The sequence below is a fragment of the Ctenopharyngodon idella genome, chromosome 9 (assembly GCF_019924925.1).
Source record: "Ctenopharyngodon idella isolate HZGC_01 chromosome 9, HZGC01, whole genome shotgun sequence".
NCBI lineage: Eukaryota > Metazoa > Chordata > Actinopteri > Cypriniformes > Xenocyprididae > Ctenopharyngodon > Ctenopharyngodon idella.
Window position 1 is genome coordinate 36,019,819 of NC_067228.1, and position 22,338 is coordinate 36,042,156.

The 22,338-nt window shown below is 42.5% G+C and overlaps 1 protein-coding gene across 1 annotated transcript; it reads right to left on the bottom strand.

Annotated features, from left to right (window-relative positions):
* Positions 1–1,407: 1,407 nt before the first annotated feature.
* LOC127519397 (E3 ubiquitin-protein ligase TRIM35-like) lies at positions 1,408–13,528 on the bottom strand. The gene is made up of 6 exons (XM_051907086.1): positions 12,998–13,528; positions 12,805–12,900; positions 12,088–12,318; positions 11,988–12,010; positions 11,788–11,906; positions 1,408–3,290 (listed from the first exon to the last, which is right to left on the bottom strand). The coding sequence occupies exons 1-6, from the start codon at positions 13,391–13,393 to the stop codon at positions 2,821–2,823; spliced, it is 1,335 nt and encodes a 444-aa protein (XP_051763046.1). The 5' UTR covers positions 13,394–13,528; the 3' UTR covers positions 1,408–2,820.
* Between the last annotated feature and the right edge of the window lie 8,810 nt (positions 13,529–22,338).

Below are 22,338 nucleotides of genomic sequence, written 5' to 3' on the forward strand. Positions count from 1 at the left end.
CAACAGTTCATATGGTGACTGAGTCAGTGAAGCAGAACAGGATGAAATATGAATCTCTACTCAAATAAAATCTTCACTTTGTAATTCAGAAATCTGCGGCAAGATGTTATATTTGTGTCTCTTTCTCACACAAAGCTATTATATTCAGAATTGTGCTGCTTTGAAGCTTTGGTATTTTTTGGATTTGGTAACTTTAAGCCTCGAATTAAAAAATAAAATCATTAAACAGCAGCAGAACACGCAGTTTATAAAGTGAATATTTATAGTGTGAACACTTATTTCATGTAGGCTATCAAACTTTTAAATTTAAAATGATGATTTCAAAGTATTATTTAAAAAAACAAACATTTTTGTTTTGTACTTTTGTTTGCAAAGTCTAAAATGTTTTAATTATTCATGACAAATTATTGCTATAACTCTAACATTTTGTAAAAGTGTTGTTCGGTATGACATGCCATACCTTCTGAAACTATAATAAATAAGATGTTGGAATTATTTTAGAAGTATTTTAAAATAATGTGACAAATTCGAGGTCAACAAAAGTAAATGTGCACTCAACTTATACACATATTGTACACTTCTTAAACTCGCACACCTGCTCTGTTCATTGTGACATTTCATTGTTTTCTTTTTCAAGGAAATTCTAGTTGTTAATAACAAGTATAACAGTCCAGAGAGAATCCTGAAATGACAGTGAAACAAAGAAAAATACTTTTTTATTCAGCAAGGATGTGTTACATTGATAAAAAAAAAAAAAAAAAAAAAAAATATATATATATATATAATGTTAAAGATTTGTTGTTAGAAAAGATTTCTATTTTGAATAAATGCTGTTCTTTTTAAATTTTTTTAATCAATGCATCCTGAAAAAAGTGTCACAAGTTTCAAATAAATATTAAGCAGCACAACCGTTGTCACGCGGCTTGCTTGCCATAGATACAAGAGAGCGCACAAAGATGAAGATAATCCAAACAAATGATATGAAGATGAAGAGTTCACGTGCACACACACACACACACACACACACACACACACACACACACAAACACACAGAGAGAGTAACACATACAATCACCGAACAGAACAGGGAGTTGTTATAAGGGCACTAATGAGGGAGGACACAATCAGGGAGAACAGAAACACGAGCAAATGGTTAATTAATCAAGAGACATAATGAGAGCAAATGAACTGAACAAGACATGACAGAATCTAGATGAAAACATAACAAAAGTCCATTTTACGTTCATTTTATGGTTTTTGTTTGGCAGCTGTTGTTGACAGTCATTTGATTTTGTTTTTTTTCAGTGAAGGTGTTTGATCATAATTCAGGATATTTTACTTTAATTTTACGGTTGTTGTTTGCTGGTCATTGATCTTTTTTTTTTTTTTTTTTTTTTTACAGTGTAGCATACAAAATTTGTTAACTTTATATCAAATAAGTGACTTTTGCATTATGACTAACATTATATTTATTACACAGCAAATGAATCAGAAGATGGACCATTTTCTATGTTCAGTCTCACCAGATTGACTTTATTCAGGTAAACACTGCAGTAAAAATTCATACCAAATAACTTTTATTTTTGATCTTTTATTATTCAGAAGACTCTCTGTCATTGCAGTCCCACCTGACCATGAAGATCCTGATATGATTTCAGTATATCAGCGCACAGGTGGGTTAATACTGAAGGACAGTAAAAGATCATCACACAGTGATTTTTCATGTGTCTTACTGTGTATTTCACAAATAGCTTCACGGCAGACGAGCTGAAATTAACTACATCCTTCAATCTTTCTCTCTATGAATCTCAGCATTTTTGGAGAGAATTAAAGAAATATAAGTATTCAAAAGTTACTACAAATATATATTTTAAGTTATAGTATGATGGAGGTTAAATATAATTTGACACTCATGTGAAACTTTCTCAACTCTCTCTCTCTTATATTTTTATGTAGCGTTTGAACCGGGATCTCCTCTGAAGAACTGAGGATATTAGTGTTTGTGGACACACATACATCCAGAGAACATTCTGATGTCGTCAGGTGGACCAAAACATTGTGTTTGCTTTTTAAAACTATTTTGATGATCACTTTTACTCCTGTGCTGTGGAAAACATGGAGTACAGTTATTGATAATGATGAGAAATGTTTCTTGAGCATCAAAGAGACTTCTTTCACAAACATTAAGAATCTTGAATATTCAAACTTTTGGCCACCAGTGTTCATCAATCCAACAGAGTTTAGTAACAGTGAAATGATTTTGAAGGTTATGTGTCATGATACTTATTGAGATTGTGAAGAGAAATGCTTAGTCCTGAGCTGGACATTTCCTTTCTGACTGCTTAAAATCGTATTTATTATGTATTTATTATAAATTATGAATTTAATTGTTGATATTTTATTATAATTTATTTTGTTTTGTTTTTTTAACAATAACCTAAACAACCAATGACTTAACATTAATTTTGTCAAATGCTAACGTTTTGTTTAGGATTTTAGGTATGTTTTAACACAATGTTTGTATCCAAGGACAGCACATGGTAATTTTACACATTTTCTTTGTTTTACCCTTTCTGACACACTTACTGTGTTAAACTCATTAACACAATGACTGAGTTCAAATGAACACACTATGCATTACCCCTAAACACCCATTAATGTGTAAAAATTGAACACAAGTTGTTTCATTTTTAACACATCCTTTCTAAAAGTGTAACATATTTCTGCATTGCAGTATTATATTATAATTTCTACAAAAACATCACATGATTTATTTATTTATGATGAAAGCAGGAAGATCCAGACCTACAGGAGTGACGATTACTGACCATTGACTGGTAAGATCCTCAGAGAGCCAAAACAATAGAAGAATGGAAAGAGTGTGTCAGTGAAGGTGGTTGTGAATGTGCGTAGATGTGTGTTAGTTACTGGATCAGAGAATGACACCGTTCCTCTGTCATAGTCCAGATTCACTCTCACACGATCAAGATCCTGATTAAACTGTTTCCAATACACTCTCCAGACATCATCAGTGTTAAAGAAATCTTCTCCCTTCCTCTGGTTTGTTGCTGTAGTTACTCCAAGAGTCCAGGCTGAACTCTCTTTAAGCTCCACATCCCAGCAGTGTGTTCCTGAGTTAAACCCCTCTGAACCCAGAACACAATCATAATAGTCAAATCTCTCTGGATTATCAGGAAGAGGTTGATCGATCTCACTGTTTCTCACACTGGTCAGATCATCAGACAGGACAAGCCATGGATGAGCCGTGTTTGGATCCAGAATGACAGGAGCTGATGAGACACAATCAACAGATGCTTTTATTGTGATGTTCATATAATGATCAAGAGTGAACCAACACAGATTATTATGAATTATGACACTCGTCCTGTTGATCAAACACATCAGACATGTTCCTCTGATCACTGTCAGTGCTGTTATTAGTTTCACACTCATTTTATCATCAACTACAAACATTAAATGTGTGATTCAGACATTTGTGTCCATCAATTAAAATAACAATAAATCAGTGAGATGTTGAGATTTATGCTGTAGATGAAAAACTGTAAGTGTGTGTCTGATCTTCAGCAGCATCTGATCATCTTCATTTTATTGCCTCTTATAGTCTGTGTTGATTCAAAATATTTTATTCTTATTGTCTGTTGTGTTTGACTAACTAATTATGTTGGCTTGAGAAATTATTATTACTATGATTCTGAGATGAATTTTCTGATTGTAACTCCTCTGAACAACCACCAATCCCTCAGACTGTTCTGACTCGTGTTACTTTATCTTTTATAACTGATCAGACTTACGGTTTTCCTAAAAATGACGATCAAAACTGAAAAATCCCACAGACTGTCATAGACAGAAAGTTCAAATGATACAAAACTGTTCAAACTCCAACTGATCTAAACAGACAGAATCCCATTAGACTCAATTAAACTGACATTTTATCTAATGCCTTGGAAACACTCAAGGCTGGAATACACTACACGATTTTTCTCCCGCTTTTTTCCCGATTTACAGTCTGAACAAGTTTACGCTAGTTGCCAAAAGTCAGAGCCAGTCTGCAGATTTATGCTGACAGATTCCATGGAAAATCATGTAGTATCCACCTTATTCCTGAGTCTGACTAGCCTACTGCGTTTTGAATTATGGGTTCCACTTCCGGTTTGGGGAACTTCCATTTAAAAAGACTGAAACGAATCGTTTCAAATCATAAGGTTGCCCTACAAATAAAGCTTATCCATCAGTTTGACTGAATGAGCTGTCAATTTTTCTTTCATGTTTTATTTTCAGACATCATGAGAATAACGTAACGCTTGGTATTTTAACGTAACATTATAACAAGAATATCTATGGCAGTCGCTGCTTTCTGTCCTCGTGATTATTTTCTTTTGACTCTTTGCATACCGCTGTAATAGTATGAAAAAGGACAACATATACTGCACATTTGTGGTCTGTTCTCCCGATATAATTTACAATATATCCCATTAATAATTCACTGGAATGCACAAAGAATCTCTCGTTTTTCTCCTCAAAGCCTCACGTCTCTTTCCAGGTCCAATGCTGAAGTTTTCACAGGTAAATACAATTTATTATCTGTAAAAATGATGGAAATCACTTTGAAATAGTATCACACAATGCTGAAGTTCATGAACATTTTTTATTAAGGCAACGTATATTACACAATACAGATATATATCACTATAGTTATATTTAATCCGTCCAGAATCGCGCTTTTTCATGTTTGAAAAAGCGCGTACTTTCAACTGCCTGTTGAAAGTACCTTTTACACGTTTAAATGTCCTTTTAATGTTCGTTGGTTGAAGGGTGAGTAGAATAATGTCATCTCATTGTACCCAGTTTTAAAAGAAAACGTATTATTGCGTTCATAGAGCGAGCCTTTCACTGACTGTTTACAGCTTAACAGAAGTTACACCCATAATTCGCGCAAAGTGTCATGGGGCATAGGAATAAGGTGGATATGATGGTCACAGAATCTGATTTTTTAGCTTCAGACTTTGATTCCATCCAGTCGGAGGATTTAAAACCATGTTTGATATTTTGAGCCGATTTTAGAACACTTTTCAGTGTATGATATGTGTTGCTAATAAATACAGTACACGGTACAGTCATACGCTGCCCAGACAGTGCAGGGTGCGAAGTCACAAAGATCGAGAAAAAAATGGAGACTACAGTACAGACGGTTGATACCGGGGCTCCGATGCTCCGACGCAGTTTTCAAAGCACTATTGTATCACACCGATGCTTGTATTGAAATGACAATACCACGTGATTGATGACGTTTGAAGCTTTGAACGTCATGCAGTATCAGAAAGTCGAGACAGCTGGTTTGAAAAAATTGGCGCTTCACCTGATGCATAAAAGGAAAATGCATTTAATCATGTTTTATTGCTGGGGTCTCAGAGACCCCGAACAGAACATAAGGGTTAAACAGCTCACTTAAATTATTTTTTCAATTACTCATTGTATATTATTGATCCGTTTGCGGCAGTTTCGTCACGAAGTCGGGTTAATGCAGCTCATGTCGCTCCCAGGTTAAAAAATACGGAAATTCTTTCTCATAAATACATTAAAAAAAATCACTGAAGAATACTAAGTGGAGCTCCACCATGAAGGAAAAACTGCTTCAGTAACTACTGTACTGTTAGATTTGTCTTGAGAGAGTTAGCAAACCACATTCTGAGGTAAATCCAGATTCATTCATTATTAGCTACGTTAATATTCATCATTATCCAGGGCTCAACATTTACACTTTATCCTGGATATGTGTAATGATGGGTCGGCAGAGCGGGGATCCATTTGCAAGCTTTATTAAGAACAGTATTTACACAGGTAGACAGGGGCAAAGGCAGGAACATAAACAAGGACAGGCAATGGTCGAGGCAGGCGGCAGACAAACAGTATCGGGTGACAGGCGGAGATCAGGGCAGGCGGCAAACAAACACAGTCCAGTACACAGGCAAGGTTCAGGGCAGGCAGCAGAGAATCACAAAGAATAAACAATCCAAACGGAAACCAGGAAACAGTCCACAAGAAAACGCTTAGTAATGATCACCAAGGCAAATCAAGACTTCGCAAAGGGTGTGTGTGTGTGTGTGTCTTAAATAGTCCAGGTAATGATCTGCAGGTGTGTGTGGCAATTGGTGATTGGTGCATGTGATTGGAAGGGAGGATTATGGGAAGTGGAGTCCAGGAACTGACAGGAACAGACAGTGATCGTGACATAACGCCCCCCTTCCGGAAGGCGCGTCCTCGCGGCGTAAATGGCACAGATAGGAAGGGGGGGTGGGTACATTGGAGACCTGTTGGCAGACGGGAACGGGGTCTCCAATGCAGGTCCAGGAACTCGGGCAGCCACGGTGGGTCATGTGCCACGGGCAACCATGGTGGGTCAGGTTCCACGGACAGCCACGGCGGGTCAGGTTCCACGGACAGCCACGGCGGGTCAGGTGGCTCGGGCGACCACGGCGGGTCAGGTGGCTCGGGCGACCACGGCGGGTCAGGTGGCTCGGGCGACCACGGCGGGTCAGGTGGCTCGGGCGACCACGGCGGGTCAGGTGGCTCGGGCGACCACGGCGGGTCAGGTGGCTCGGGCGACCACGGCAGTGTAAGGTCCCCACCCGCAAGCTCAAGCAGTTCGGAGGCCGCTGATGATCGCGGCCGTGCAGGGTCCCCACCCGCAAGCTCCCCACCCTCAGGTATATGGCCCCCCCCAAAAAAGTTCTTGGGGAATTCAACGGAGGCCGTGGCGGTTTGGTGGGTAAGGAGCTCGGGTGGCGCCGGCAGGGCGAGGAGCTCGGGTGGCGCCGGCAGGGCGAGGAGCTCGGGTGGCGCCGGCAGGGCGAGGAGCTCGGCGACGGCCTCCGTGGCCGTATCAGGAAGAGCGGGCTGCTCTGGGACGGCAGCGGGCTGCTCTGGGACGGCCTCCGGGCTTACAGCGGGCTCTGGGACGGCCTCCGGGCCTACAGCGGGCTCTGGGACGGCCTCCGGGCCTACAGCGGGCTCTGGGACGGCCTCCGGGCCTACAGCGGGCTCTGGGACGGCCTCCGGGCCTACAGCGGGCTCTGGGACGGCCTCCGGGCCTACAGCGGGCTCTGGGACGGCCTCCGGGCCTACAGCGGGCTCTGGGACGGCCTCCGGGCCTACAGCGGGCTCTGGGACGGCCTCCGGGCCTACAGCGGGCTCTGGGAAGGCCTCCGGGCCTACAGCGGGCTCTGGGAAGGCCTCCGGGCTTACAGCGGGCTCTGGGAAGGCCTCCGGGCCTACAGCGGGCTCTGGGAAGGCCTCCGGGCCTTGAGGGATGGAGGAAGCCTTCTTCCTCTTCCTCCTCCGTTTACATGGTTGAGGCGGTGGCTCTGTGCCTACCTCCTCTGTGGGCGCTGCAGCGGGCTCACGGGTTGGAGCGGACTCGCGGACTGGAGCTGGTTCTGGAGTGGACTCACTGGCTGGAACGACCCCTATGTTCCCAGACACTGGCGGGGCGGCCATCTTGCCCGTGGGCACTGGCAAAGCGGCCATCTTGTCCATAGCATCCAGAGAATTTGAGTGCGTAGCAACCGGCGAGCTTGAGTGCGTAGCAACCGGCGAGCTTGAGTGCGTAGCAACCGGCGAGCTTGAGTGCGTAGCAACCGGCGAGCTTGAGGGCGTAGCGGCCAGCGGGCTTGAGTGTGAAGCGGCCGGCGGAGGCTTAGGAATGCCAGCCGCTCGTGCTGAAGTCAGCGGTGGATCAGCCACACTGGAACGCAACCCACTCCGCTCCCAAACAGATCCAGAGACGTAACGTGACTCTAGAAGAACAGCGGGGACATGACGTTGTTCTGGAAGATCAGAGGAGACGTGACTTGGCTCACGGAGGTCAACTGTGACTTGACTTGGTTCAGGATAATCAGCGCTGACTTGACTTGGTGTTGTTATTATGGTGGCCGCCATTTTGTGAGCGTCATCTGGTGCGGCGGCCATTACGTAAATGGATGAAGTGTCGCATTTCTCCACGACACCCACAGTAAACGGAGAGCCAACAGTCAATAAAGCATAATCCAAAAACAGACTTAGAGATGAACGGGGTCCCTCACGAATGAGTTGTTTTTTAAGTGGCTGATTGATGCCCTCACAGAAAAAGTCTATGAGCACGCAGTCCGGCAGATCTGACCAATAAGCAATGTTCAAATATTCAGTGATATAATCCTCTATCGATCGTGTGCCCTGCGTGAGTCCTAATAACAATTGTGCGATATTCCTACCGGGCCATTGTTCTTCAGGAAAGCCGCTGGATCCATGTGTTGGCGAAGTCTTCTGTAATGATGGGTCGGCAGAGCGGGGATCCATTTGCAAGCTTTATTAAGAATAGTATTTACACAGGTAGACAGGGGCAAAGGCAGGAACATAAACAAGGACAGGCAATGGTCGAGGCAGGCGGCAGACAAACAGTATCGGGTGACAGGCGGAGATCAGGGCAGGCGGCAAACAAACACAGTCCAGTACACAGGCAAGGTTCAGGGCAGGCAGCAGAGAATCACAAAGAATAAACAATCCAAACGGAAACCAGGAAACAGTCCACAAGAAAACGCTTAGTAATGATCACCAAGGCAAATCAAGACTTCGCAAAGGGTGTGTGTGTGTGTGTGTGTGTGTGTGTGTGTCTTAAATAGTCCAGGTAATGATCTGCAGGTGTGTGTGGCAATTGGTGATTGGTGCATGTGATTGGAAGGGAGGATTATGGGAAGTGGAGTCCAGGAACTGACAGGAACAGACAGTGATCGTGACAATATGTAGCCGGATTAAAATGTCAATAGCTGCAAATTATTGATTATATTACATTAACGTAAACAGCGACTGATGGATTATATTAAAGGTAACAACATAGATAAAACTACACCATTTACCTCTAACTCCTGTTGTAATCGATACTGACTGTGTCTACGGTCCGTGTATCTTTTGGTCATTCGTTTTTTGATTTAATATTGAAATCGGAAAATGAAAAAACAGCACCTTTTTCATTTTTAATGTTTTTCAAACAAAACGAAAAACAAGAATTCGGCCTGATTTTTCGTTTTTTGTTCAGGGGTAGAAAATGAATAAACAACTTGAATATTTGATCTCTACATGTGGGCGGGAATGAAACACCCCTTTCCGCTGATTGGTCAACCAAATATTAAACATGCCGTCATCAGTTCTTCCGCAGTTCAGCGCAGCAGAATAATAGTCCTTCGCTGCGATGGATTTAACGCATTTATTGCAACTAACAGTTACATTTAATCTCTTTCTCATCAAACAGCCAGACTAACGAATGTCTTGACACAAACCATACCGAGGCAGAGCCTAGACAAGGCTTTCTTTTGTGTGTCCATAAATTCGGCAACCTACGCGTGTTTATCTCAGAAATATTATCATTATACTAGTTTATCTCAGAAATAACAATTTATTTTGCACCTGCACTCACAGCTACCTAATAGCCAACACTTTTGGCACACTGCCTGTTTTATTATTGCTGACCACCTATCAAAATCTGTGTTCAATGCTGCGCGACTCAGGGCACAGCACAGAGATATAGTGAAGCCCAGACCAGTATCAATCTAAGTCATCATACACAGATGTCATAACTTTTTTAAGGCAATACTCTCAGATTTGGACAATGGAGGAACTTGAAATAATATGACAGATATGAAAAGAAATGGCATCGTAGTTAATGTTCACAGCACATCTATTATAGTTATATTATGATTTTTATACATACAACAGATGGATATCATAATGTCGTTATCCCACTGAACGGTTGTTTCAGTGATTGACTTTAGTGAAATATGAATTTGACATAATGATTTAAGGTGAACTTGTTTGAGTTATATGAATAAAACCCTGAAATAAGACTTTGTACAATAAACCAGAGATGAAGGGTTTTCATATTTAATGCCATCTACTACTGTCAGAAATTAACTTTCCCATATGGGACAAATGATCAGGGGTGTTTTTCTTTTACCTTTATATAGAATTTCTTTCCTAATCTTATTAAATATGTATGCTATCTATAATGTTAAATTCTTAAATGTAGTCAAATAAATTAGATTAATATCAACCAACTGCATGAAGTTGCTTTCAGATGTAGCTACTTACAGTAAAAACATTTACACAGCAATTACAACTGTATAATATAATGAGATTCATATTTTAAACAACATTTTTAATACAGAAATATGAAATGACAAAATGAAATGATACTTGGATTATGAAAGTAATATCGCCACAAGTCGTTGTGTTAAGGAAGGAGTCATTTTTTCATTTGTCGATTCGTTCAAAACGCTGATTCATTCAGGAATAAAATCAAGTGGCTGTCTATATTAATTGGTCACTGAATCATCTTCTATATTAATGGGTTGTTCAAAGACTCTTATTCATTCAGGAATGAAACAACTCTGTTGTCTTACTGCGAGTCAGTCGCACAACGTTCTGTATGCCATCAGTTAGCCGGCCAATACTTAATATTAATTAAATAATCTCAGCGTATTGCCTAAAACAAAAGTTATGACATCTGTGTATGATGACTTAGATTGATACTGGTCTGGGCTTCACTATATCTCTGTCTGTCCCGTGAGTCGCGCAGCATTGCCACACAGATTTTGATAGGTGGTCAGCAATAATAAAACAGGCAGTGTGCCAAAGGTGTTGGCTATTAGGTAGCTGTGAGTGCAGGTGCGAAGTAAATTGTTATTTCTGAGATAAACTAGTATAATAATAATATTTCTAATAGCCTATAAACACATGTAGGTTGCCGAATTTATGAACACAGAAGAAAGCCTTGTCTAGGCTCTGCCTCAGTATGGTTTGTGTCAAGCCATTCGTTAGTCTGGCTGTTTGATGAGAAAGAGATTAAATGTAGTTGCAATAAACGCGAAGGACTATTATTCTGCTGCGAGGAACTGCGGAAGAACTGATGACGACACAGTTTAATGTTTGGTTGACCAATCAATGGAAATAGGGGTTTCATTCCCGCCCACATGCACAGATCAAATATTCAAGTTGTTTATTCATTTTCTACCCTTGAACGAAAAACGAAAAATCAGGCCGAATTTTTGTTTTTCATTTTGTTTAAAAAAAAATGAAAAACAAAAAAGGTGCTGTTCTTTCACTTTCCGATTTCAATATTAAATCAAAAAACGAATGTCCAAAAGATACACGGACCACCTACCCACCCCGGTCCATCTCCAAACGCACTTGGCTCGCATCTTCCACTACTGCAGGTCATCTTATCTCCTGCTTTTGTTTCGCCTGTCTGTCATGCGTCTCCTGGCAATGAGGCACATGTTTCTGTTTGTGTTGGGAACGATTTTAAAGTTGTTTAAAGTGTATGATCCCCAGCCTTTCTCTGTAACCATTTACAAAGTCGGCAAGTGTATGAATGCCTGCTGTTTAAAAATCCGTTCAGATTTTAAAAGTCGTGTAGTCTAATCCAGCCTTTAACAACTAGCTAAAACATTCTAAGACTGAGCTCAACACACAAAGACTGTTTCCTTCGACTGAAGCCGATTTAAATGCCTACACACAGAATTTAAACAAACACCGACAGAGCGCAACTGGCTCTGACTCGGCCCGTTTGGGCATGATCAGTCTCAAATTACATTCATAATCTGCCTTACAATCTATCTATCTATCTATCTATCTATCTATCTATCTATCAGTTTGTGTCATGAAGCACCTCTAACTCTCCACCCATCCATCATTTCCAGTGTCTGTGTGAGAGCTCAGATCTTCTGCAGTCAGACTCACTGTTTTGGACGATGTCCTGCATCTTCTTCCAGACTCTGAATGGCAGGTTGCCCAAGTAACATGGCACATGGATCAAAGCTCCAGAAGCCATCTGTGGATCCGGCTGGGAGCTCTGGACTCTGGAAGAACATTCAGGAGTCAGAACTGCAGTGGCTTTGGATCAGAACCAGAGAGACCAGAGACAGGAGCAGATCACTCACCTTTCCATCGAGACTGGAAACTCCTGCAGAACAAACACACCATTTATCATCAAGAACTCAATCAATGAACCAATGATCAACCAATGATCTGAAATCAGACCTTCAGAAAGCAGACGTCATTGGCTTTCATCATCTCCTCCATGTCTTTGATTGTGTGTGAAAGAGCTGAGATGTGTCTGTTCATCTCCTCCAGCTTCTCCTTCATCATCTGCTTCTTCTGCTGCTCTTCCTCCCTCAGTGCAGTGATTGTAGCTTCTTCTTCATCTCTGAGAAACTGATGAAGCTTCTCAAACTGCTGTTTAATCTGACGCTCTGTGTGCTCAGCTTGAGACTGAAATCAGATCACATTCACTTCAATCATCTCAAAGACGAACTGATTCTGGAGCAGCATGAAGAGTGAGTGAGTAAATGTGGGTTAGTTCACTACAACTTTAATTTCTGAAGCACTAGTGCTGTAGTAGTAGATGTTCTGTGTCTGGAGGGTGAAAATACACATTATCAATCACATCCTCAGGTACATTCATAATGTCAGCAGTTCAGTTCAGGGCTCATGAATATTAATCACTTTGTGTTCGGACAAATGAAAACACAGAAGGTGAGTGCTAGCCAATGGGATTAGGACTGACACATTATTTCCACCCACTGCTGAATAACCAGCTGACAGAGATGTACACACTTGATCATTGATATACACAAACGACTCTGTGTGTGTGTGTGTGTGTGTGTTCCAGTCAATAAAGGAACATGTAATTATATCACACAAATCAATTCAGCTCTTCTAAACACTCTTGAATATGTCAAAAGAATCAATCCTCACCTTGATGTGTTGAACTGTTTTCTCAAACTCTTCTTTAATGTTTTCATTGTGTTTAAGTTTCTCTTGTAAGGACTTCAGTGCTGTATTGAGATCCTCCTAGAATTTAAAGTGAAAATCTTTAAGACACCAGAGATTTCTGTAATATGTTCATATATGTAATACATAAGCTTAAACAAGTGTTTATCCGTCTTACCTTATATGATGAAACCACTTCACCGATGGGTCTGAATTTATGATTGTCATGTTGTTTTGAATCTCTGCACACTATACACACAGGCTGTTTGTCCTCCAGACAGAAGAGTTTGAGTTTCTCACTGTGTAAACTGCAGATCTCCTCAGATCCTGATGAACGCCTCTCATTTCTCTCCTTCAGGAACGACTCACACAAGTTCTTTAATGCGAGATTAAATGGAGGTTCTTCTTTTGAGGATCTTCTCCTGCAGACAGGACACTCCTGAGTTTTCTTGGTTCTCCAGAACTGTTGAAGACACTCTTTACAGAAACTGTGACTACATGACAGAAGAACAGGAACACTGAAGATTTCATGACACACGGGACAAATAAGATCATCTTCAGATAGTGAAGCCATTTTCACTGTTTGAGCTCCTGCAGTCTAAACTTTACTTTCACTTTCAAAAATTAATAACCACAAAGATCTGCTGTCTGTTCAAACTTCTCAAAAATTCTTCTTGAAAGTTTTTCTCTTTGTTCTTCATTAATAGCTGATTCTTTTATGCTTTTGTCAAGACAAAGTAGTATGACAGAAAGAAGAAATAACAACTGTCTCTTCCTGGTAAGTGTTGTAAGAGGGTGGAGATTTTCAGGTTAAAGTTCCAGTTTTTCAGGTTAAAGTTCCAGTTTTTCAGGTTAAAGTTCCAGTGATAAACACACGTCTGATCATGTTGCTGATTGTCAGTGTTTAGAGACGTGAGCAGAGGTGGGTATAGACACCTGAGAACTGTACTCAAGTAAAAATACAAATATATAAGTAAATAATTTTTTCATCCAGAAGTGAAAGTAAAAATGTTAATAATTACTTGAGTAAGAGTAAAAAGTATCCAATGACTGATCAAGTAGCAAGTTACTAGTTACTTCAGATGTGATTCAGAATAAGAAAGATAATGATGAAGGTGAATCAATGAAGTATGTTTAACAGTATGATTGTTTTCTCCCTATAATGTCCAAGTGTGAGAGATTGTGTGTCAAATCTACTTTTATCACTTTGCATCAAAATAGCCTCACATGCAAGGAAATTGCAGCAAAGAACTTCAAGGAGAGAGACTCAACCTCAGTAAAGAAGGCTTCAGGACGTCCCAGCACCAGGACCATCAGCTACAGAATCGAGTCTCCACCAGTGGAAAGGTACTCAATGTTGGCAGCAGGTCATGTGATGCATTTGACACACAGTGAGGTCAAGACTTTTGGACAACACTACCATGAGTCCTGTGTCGTGCCAACAGTAAATCATCCAGAGTCAACACTGTAAATATTCACTCTTTGCATATATTGAGTGTTTTTGCCAATAAAAGCCTTTAAAACCAATTAAATGCTTATTGTTTTCCAATGTACCATAGAAACATGTGAAGAAATGATCTACAAACACTTGAAAAGATACATTTCAGTCGTATCACCTAATCGTCCACAAGAGGCACTGGGCCTTAGACAGTGATGATTGATCCTTGAGCTATAATCATTATTTTATAGCAATTACTTTTTCCCCTGTCACTGCTTTTATTGTGTGTATTGATGGTTTGGCAATATCATACCAATAAAGTACATTCATACTGAAAATGTAAATACATAAAATCATCTAAAACCTGTATATTATATGATTACTCCAGTAGATGGCGACCAGAGTCTTTTGAAAATGATGATCTGATTCAACTGGAGGAGCACATCCTTCCTCTGACATCAAATCAGTTTCCAAATGACAATAATATATGGCTCTATGACATAAAAAAATGACAAGTTATGCATTTAGTGAACATTTAATGGTCATCTCGAATCTGCTTTTCTCTAGTATGCATGAATGTTCAGTATACTGAATACTGTACAGTATACTAGCCACCATTTACATCAGATGTTCTGATGTTCATATAATCAAGATTCTGAACCCAAATTTATGTTAAAGACAGAGATTTTCTGATAAGGGATATTTCTAATTACATAAAATAGACGTGTTCAGAGATTTCCAGTATACCAACCAGCTGATGTCATGTCTTTTCTTTTTTTTTCTTTTTTTTTTGGTGTTTATCAATTAAAATCAGTCATCTTTTAAATATGTAGTCTATTTTAAAGGGGTCATATAATGCCACTTTTACAAGATGTAAAATAAGTCTCTGGTGTCCCCAAAGTGTGTATGTGAAGTTTTAGCTCAAAATACCCCACAGATAATTTTTTATAGCATGTTAAATTTGTCACCTTTTGAGGGTGCGCAAAAACGCTCCGCAAATGAGCTGCTGCTCGCAAGAAGACGGTGGAGTTTAAAGAGCTTGCGTTAGCAGCTGATTTCCTCATGAAGACTCACTGAAAATGTCAGAAACTGTGCTCACGTGCTTTGACATGTCTCGCAGCATACGTGTCATCATTCCCTACACTCGTGCTCGACCTTCTATTTTGCTCACGCAAACACTTTTTATTTTTGACAGTCGTGGGGCAGAACTATTTATTTCATTGTAACCTCAAATGTCATTGGTCAATTCAGTTTTTCCGGAAGTCAGTTGTGATTGGACGCCTGTTGTAAAACGATTAGACATGGCTTCATCAATGGACCAGGGGTCCATTCTTCCAAAGTCCCTTTATGACAAGTCATTTCACTCGGCGGCCATCTTTAAAACGCCTCTCGGGCATTCAAGTGCAGCTCCTATCTCTTTGAATGGGGAAACATCAAATTCTCCAAAGCTGTTTGCCAAGCTTTCGATTAAATTTCATATTTGAAATCACCAATGAAATCTGACAACAACTGTCTCATAAATTTTGTTTCTAAACACTCAAATCATGATAAAATACATCTTGGGTTACGTCTGTAACCCTGGTTCCCTGGTTTTCATAGGAATAGGCCCCTCAGGGGCCACGCCCACAGCTTCCACAACTCCGGATGAGGGTGCAATATCGCGCCTCCTGCCTGCGACATGAGGTCTTATCGGATTGGAATCTCCATAGGGGGACATTCAAGAAGGGACACTAGGTCTGAAAACCAAATTCTGGTCGGCCAGAATGGGGCTATGAGCAGCAGACGCCACCTCGGCCACCATACAGACGCCACCTCGGCCACGTCTACCATAGCATCCAGCCCCAGTGGAGCTGGATGAGTAAGGGAGAACATAACTGACAATGAGTCATCTCCTGAGATGCAAATAGGTCTACTTCTGCACGACCAAAGTTTTCCCAAAGGAGCTCCACCACCTCGGGTGGACGTCTGCTCCCTGATTCTGAGACCCAGGAATGTAAGCTGCCCTCAGAGAGGATCCGATGGGCCAACTTGCATAGGTGACGTGACCTCAGACCCCCCTGATGGTTGATATAGGAGACCACCGATGTGTTGGTCCGTACGGACAACACGTCAGTGGTCTCCTATATCAACCTGATGGCCCCTCAGGTCTGGGAGGAAGTGTTAGAGAGAACGAAACACCGCCATCATTTCCAGCCAATTTATGTGCCAGGAAAGTACATGGTCCTCCCACAGACCCCAGGCTGAGCGACCACTCATGATTGCTTCCCAACCCGTGAGGGAAGCGTCCATCGTTAGCATTACGCGACGACAAGGAGCTCCCAACACAAGCCCTTGGGACAGGAACCAAAGCATTTTCCACATGACTAAGGCACGAAGGCATCGCCGCATGACCTTGATCATGCAAAAAGGATTTCCCCTCGAGAAGAACCCCTTGGTCCTGAGCCACCACTGTAAAGGTCTCATGTAACAGTAGGCCAAAAGGTATCACGTTGGATGCTGCTGCCATAAGACCTAACAGTCTCAGAAACTGTTTCACAGTGAGTGACTGGCTTTGTTTTACCGCATTCACAGCTGAGAGAACTGAAGCAATACAAGCAAACGAAAGCTGAGCCCGCATGGTCTTCGAGTCCAACACTATGCCTAGAAAAGTGGTCGTCTGAGCTGGAACGAGCACACTCTTTTTGGCGTTAAGCCTGAACCCCAACCTTCTCATATGGGCGAGGACTACATCTCGATGTTGAACCGCCAAGCCCTCTGATCGAGCTAGAATCAACCAATCATCGATATAGTTTAGTATGCGAATGCCCTTGAGTCTCAGAGGAGCCAGTGCTGCATCCACACACTTTGTGAAGGTGCGGAGAGATAAACCCAGGCTGAACGGAAGAACCCGATATTGGTAAGCTTCGCCCCTGAAAGTGAACCTCAGGAACTTCCTGTGTTGAGGATGGATAGACACATCGAAGTAAGCGTCCCTGAGATCGATTGTCAAAAATCAATCCTCGGACTGGATTTGCGAAACAATCTGTTTGAGTGATACCCATTCTTTAGCCCCTTTTTCCAAGAGAGTCAGAACTTCTTGTTCCATAACCAGAGACTGCTCGGGGTTCACTACAGTAGATAGAACCCCGTTGAAGCTGGACAGCCAGAGCCCGAACTGAATTCTGTAACCCACTTCTACAATGCGCAGCACCCATTGCGATATACTGGGCAGACATTTCCATTCCGCCAGAAAATCTACTAAGGGAACCAGTCTCTCGAGACTGGCCTCTGGTGTTGGTTGCAGGAAGCGACTGAGCTGATCGCTTGACGACCCTCCTCGGAGGATTACCATACCATACTAACTTTATTTGTTAAGCACTTTACAACAACCAAAGTTGACCAAAGTGCTGTACAGAAAAAAATAAACATATGTACAATTAATAACCAAACAATAAAAGCATTCAAAGTAACAAATTAAATCAAGTAAATAAAGTCGACATCTTACTAGGTGTCAAAAGCCAAAGAGAAAAGATGGGTTTTAAGAAGAGTTTTAAAAACAGATAAAGAAGACATCATTCCATAGTTTAGGGGCAGACACAGCAAAGGCACGGTCCCCTCTGAGCTTATGCTTCGTTTTAGGCACAGTCAGGAGCAGCTGATCATCTGATCTGAGAGAGCGGACGGGTTTATAAGAGTGTAGAAGCTCAGAGAGGTATGGTGGGGCAAGACCATTTAGTGATTTAAAAGCAAATAACAGAATTTTAAAATGGATCCTAAATTGAATAGGCAGCCAATGTAATGAAGCTAAAATAGGGGAAATGTGCTCATGTTTACGTGTGCCCGTTAAAAGACGTGCTGCTGCATTTTGTATCATCTGGAGACAGGTGATGGAGGACCCACTAACCCCCACATATAGTGAATTACAGTAGTCCAGCCGTGTAGTTACAAAGGCGTGGATTACAGTTTCAAAATGTTGTCTTGACAGAATTGGCTTTATTTTGGCCAGCTGCCTCAAATGAAAGAAGCTTGATTTGACAACAGCTTTGATCTGACTGTTAAATGTAAGCTCAGGGTCCACTTTAACTCCTAGGTTTGTGATACTAGGTTTAATATAGGGTGCCAAGGAGCCCAGATCTACAGGCGGGGTCCCAGTGGTGCCTCCAAAAACCATCACTTCTGTTTTTTTATCATTAAAATTTAAAAAGTTCAGAGCCATCCAGGCCTTTATGTTGTCGAGACAATCGAGTAGTTGTCCAACAGAGTTATCATTTTTCTTTTTCAGAGGTACATAAATCTGACTGTCATCTGCATAACAGTGGAATGAAATGCCGTACTTTCTAAGTATGGAACCAAGTGGAAGCAAATACAGAGAGAAAAGTAGAGGGCCGAGGACTGAGCCCTGTGGGACCCCACACAAAAGAGGAGCAGAGGAGGATACAGAGTCACCTAAGCTAACACAAAAAGTTTGATCCGCTAAGTATGACCTAAACCACTCCAGTGCTACGCCACTGATGCCCACCCACTGCCTTAAACGTGAAATCAATATTTCATAATCCACTGTGTCAAATGCAGCAGTTAGATCTAAAAGCACAAGGATAACACAGTCACCAGAGTCAGTAGCTAAAAATATATCATTAAAAACTCTTAAAAGAGCAGTTTCGGTGCTGTGCAAGGTTTTAAAGCCGGACTGGAAAACCTCTAGTATATTATGTTCTTCCAAAAAAGCCAATAATTGACTGTACACAATCTTCTCCAGGATTTTTGAAAGGAAAGACAATTTGGAAATAGGCCTGAAATTAGCAAGAACTGACGGATCTAGAGCAGGTTTTTTAATCAGGGGTTGAACTACTGCATGTTTTAAAATTTCAGGGACCACACCCGAGGTCAGACTACTATTTATAACTGCAACAACAGATAGCCCTATAGTAGGGAAAGCCTCCTTAAATAGTCGAGGGGGGACAGCATCGTTTGGAGAACCCGAGGGCTTCAAATGACAAACAACCTCCTCTAAAGAGGAAAAAGTCACCGGCTCAAAATGATCAAAGACAGCCGAGCGGGGGACAGAGATTGAAGGGTCTGAAGCTGAAGGTACGAGACCTAATAGAAGTGACCTTATCAACAAAAAAGCAAAGGAAGTTTTCAAACATAGCAGGGGATGCCTCCATACAAGCATTCTGCGGGGCATTTAAAAGTGAGTCAATGGTGTTAAACCCAAACACGAGGCTTGTGACAATTTGCGAGAATAATATCTGAGAAATGTTTTCTCTTAGCATCTTTCACAGTTTCCTGGTAATGACGCCAGCAATCCCTTAACATTTGAAGAGACACCTGCAGTTTGTCCTTCTTCCACTTGCGCTCAGCTTTACGGCACTCACGTCTGGCAGCATGAGTCATGTCATTTAGCCAGGGCTCAGATTTAGTTTTAGGCTGCCTGGATTTTAATGGAGCCACAGTGTCTAAAACAGTTTGGCAGGTGGAGTGAAACCATGAGCTAAGCTCATCTGTGTGCAATACGGACTCAGGAGTGATGGAGTTCTGACTGAAAGCAACCGAGAACTGAACAGCAGTGGAAGGGTTAATCATGCGACAGCGCCGTGCAGCAGCGCAAGGTTTAACTGTATGACAGGCAAGAGCAGTCTCAAATAATACAGGCATATGGTCAGAAAACACTGCGTCACATATCTCTAGATTAAGAACAGGCAAACCATATGATAAAACAAGATCAAGTGTGTGTCCATGTTCTTGTGTGGGTCCAGACACAGATTGCACAAGATTAAAAGAATCAATGAGGTTTAAAAAACCCTTTGCCATTGGTTTATCAGGACAACACACATGAACAGTAAAATCCCCAACAATAAGAACACGATCATATTTAGGCAAGATTTCAGCCCAAAAATCAGAAAAATCATTTAAAAAGTCCTTATTGTACTTGGGGGGCCAATAGACCACAGCACACAACACTGTGTGAGAGCGACCCATCTCAAATAAACTCAGTTCAAAGCTGCTGAAAGCAGATGACAGCAATATCTGCTTACATTTATAATGACTCATATACAGTCGCTATTCCTCCTCCTTGGCCAGATTTTCGCGGGGAGTTAAAGTAGCAGCAATCATGGTGTAAAAATTCAGTGAAAGCGCTAGACTCACCATCACTCAGCCATGTCTCAGTTACACAGAGGAAATCCAATCCTCGGGACGTGAAAAAATCCTTTAATACAAAAGTCTTATTTGCTAGAGATCTAGCATTTACCAGCCCAAACCTGGCAGGAACCGGCGGGTCTGCGGCGCTGAATGTTCGTGAAACCCGACACAGAGACCGCAAGTTGCTGTGATTCACTCCGCGCCAGCGGGGACGAGGAGAGCAGGGGCCGCGGGGCTGGAACACCTCTTCCGGGCCAACGATAGGTATCATCCAGGCGTCAACAGGGTCCAGCGAGCGTTGAGGATAACGAGGCTAGGCACGACTCCAAACTCAGCCCAAAAAGGCGTAGAACAACATGCAAGACGGGCCTTCAACCTCACCAGCCGGCCGCTGCGGCGGCGGGTGCGCTTTCGTTGGCGCTCACGCCTAGAAGATGGAGCTGGGGCACGCCAAAGGTGAGCCGGGAGCCTCGCCAGGAGTGGGGGCAAAGTTTCACGTCCACCATCATCCAATTTTACTATATTTTCGGCAGAAAATCGCAGATCCAGCAGTGTTTGGCGATCATACACCAGTAGAGAGTCGACATCCCGGGCAGAAAGTAAAACAAACAGCAAAAACACAGACAGCAATGACAGTGACAGACGGCAAGCCACACACACTGGCGCCATCTTGAACCCGTGATCATAGATTGCTAGAGGTGTCTGCGCCCTGAAGCACACGAGGTGGTAGGGTTGGCAGAACTACCTCCTGAGGGCACTGAAGAGAAACAGGCACCATTTAATGAGGTGAACTCCGTTCCTCCCCAGAGGGGACCACCCTCTGAAGCCTGACACCACTGGCGTCAGTATTCTTCGCCGAAGACTTCCTAGAGATGATGACAGTCCTCAAATCTGCCACTGTCTCTGGAGCCTTCTGCTTCACCTGGACCCCCAACCACCCTGCTTTTGTGGAGGAGCCAATTGGCGACACTGAGCTTTTGCTGAGCTCTGTGTGAGGAGCTCTTACTCGGCTGAGGCTGCTCTCGTCAGCAGCGTTTTCTGAAACGCCGGCGCTTGTTTCTTTGCCTCCTGAAACCTGTCGACGACAGTGGTGACAGCGTCGCCGAACAGGCCAGAAGGCGAAAGCGGGGCATTTAAAAGGAAGCTCTTATCTTTCTCCTTTATACCAGATAAATTCAGCCATAAGTGCCTCTCAGTGGCCACCAGGGCTGCCATAGAACGGCCGACTGACTTGGCTGTCTCCTTAGTGGCCCTGAGAGACAGATCTGTGGCTCGACGCAGATCTCGAAGTGCATCAGCAGAAAATTCCCCTCCCTCATCGATCTCTTTTAGCAGGTCAGCCTGGTATGCATGCATGATGGCCACAGTGTTCAAGCATGCCGCGGCTTGACCTGACGCAGAGTACGCTTTGCCCACCAGCGCTGAAGTGGTACTTAGTGGCTTGTTGGGCAATGTCGGGGATTTTAGCGATGATGCAGCCTCAGAAGAGAGATAGCTTGTGAGCGTCTCTTCAACTTTGGGCATTGCCACATAGCCATAGAGTTCCCATTCAGTCGGTCACGTTCGACGTACGTCGGACAGACCGACGAATAGGAATCTCGCTAGAGAGGCCAATCTACTTCGAGTGTAACTACAACGAGCCAATGCACATTGGCATGCAATCATATGCATCAGCTGCTCGCCTCGCAGCGCGGGTATATAATGAGCAGCAGGTGCGTTGCATCTTCAGCTTTTCGCTTCGGAGCCGAACTGTGTTTGTTCCTGTTCTCTGCAAGCGAGTGTCTGCTAGAAGACGAGTCAAGCTTTTTGGTTGAACTTCTCTTTTTTTTTTCGAGTGCGGGCGAACAGCACAGCAGCGGGGTCGAAGTCCTCTCTTTATTTTCTGTTTTTTGTTTTGTTTGCCATTATTGAGCAAATAGCTGTTTTGACAGCGTCAGAAGGCTGTTCTCACCGCTGGTACG

Excerpts from the sequence above, each read along its gene's own strand:
- LOC127519397 (XM_051907086.1), bottom strand. The coding sequence starts at position 13,393 with ATGGCTTCACTATCTGAAGATGATCTTATTTGTCCCGTGTGTCATGAA. Across the intron at positions 12,011-12,087 it reads ATGACGTCTGCTTTCTGAAG|GAGTTTCCAGTCTCGATGGA; the intron begins GTCTGATTTCAG and ends TTTGTTCTGCAG. Across the intron at positions 11,907-11,987 it reads TTTCCAGTCTCGATGGAAAG|AGTCCAGAGCTCCCAGCCGG; the intron begins GTGAGTGATCTG and ends ATGTTCTTCCAG.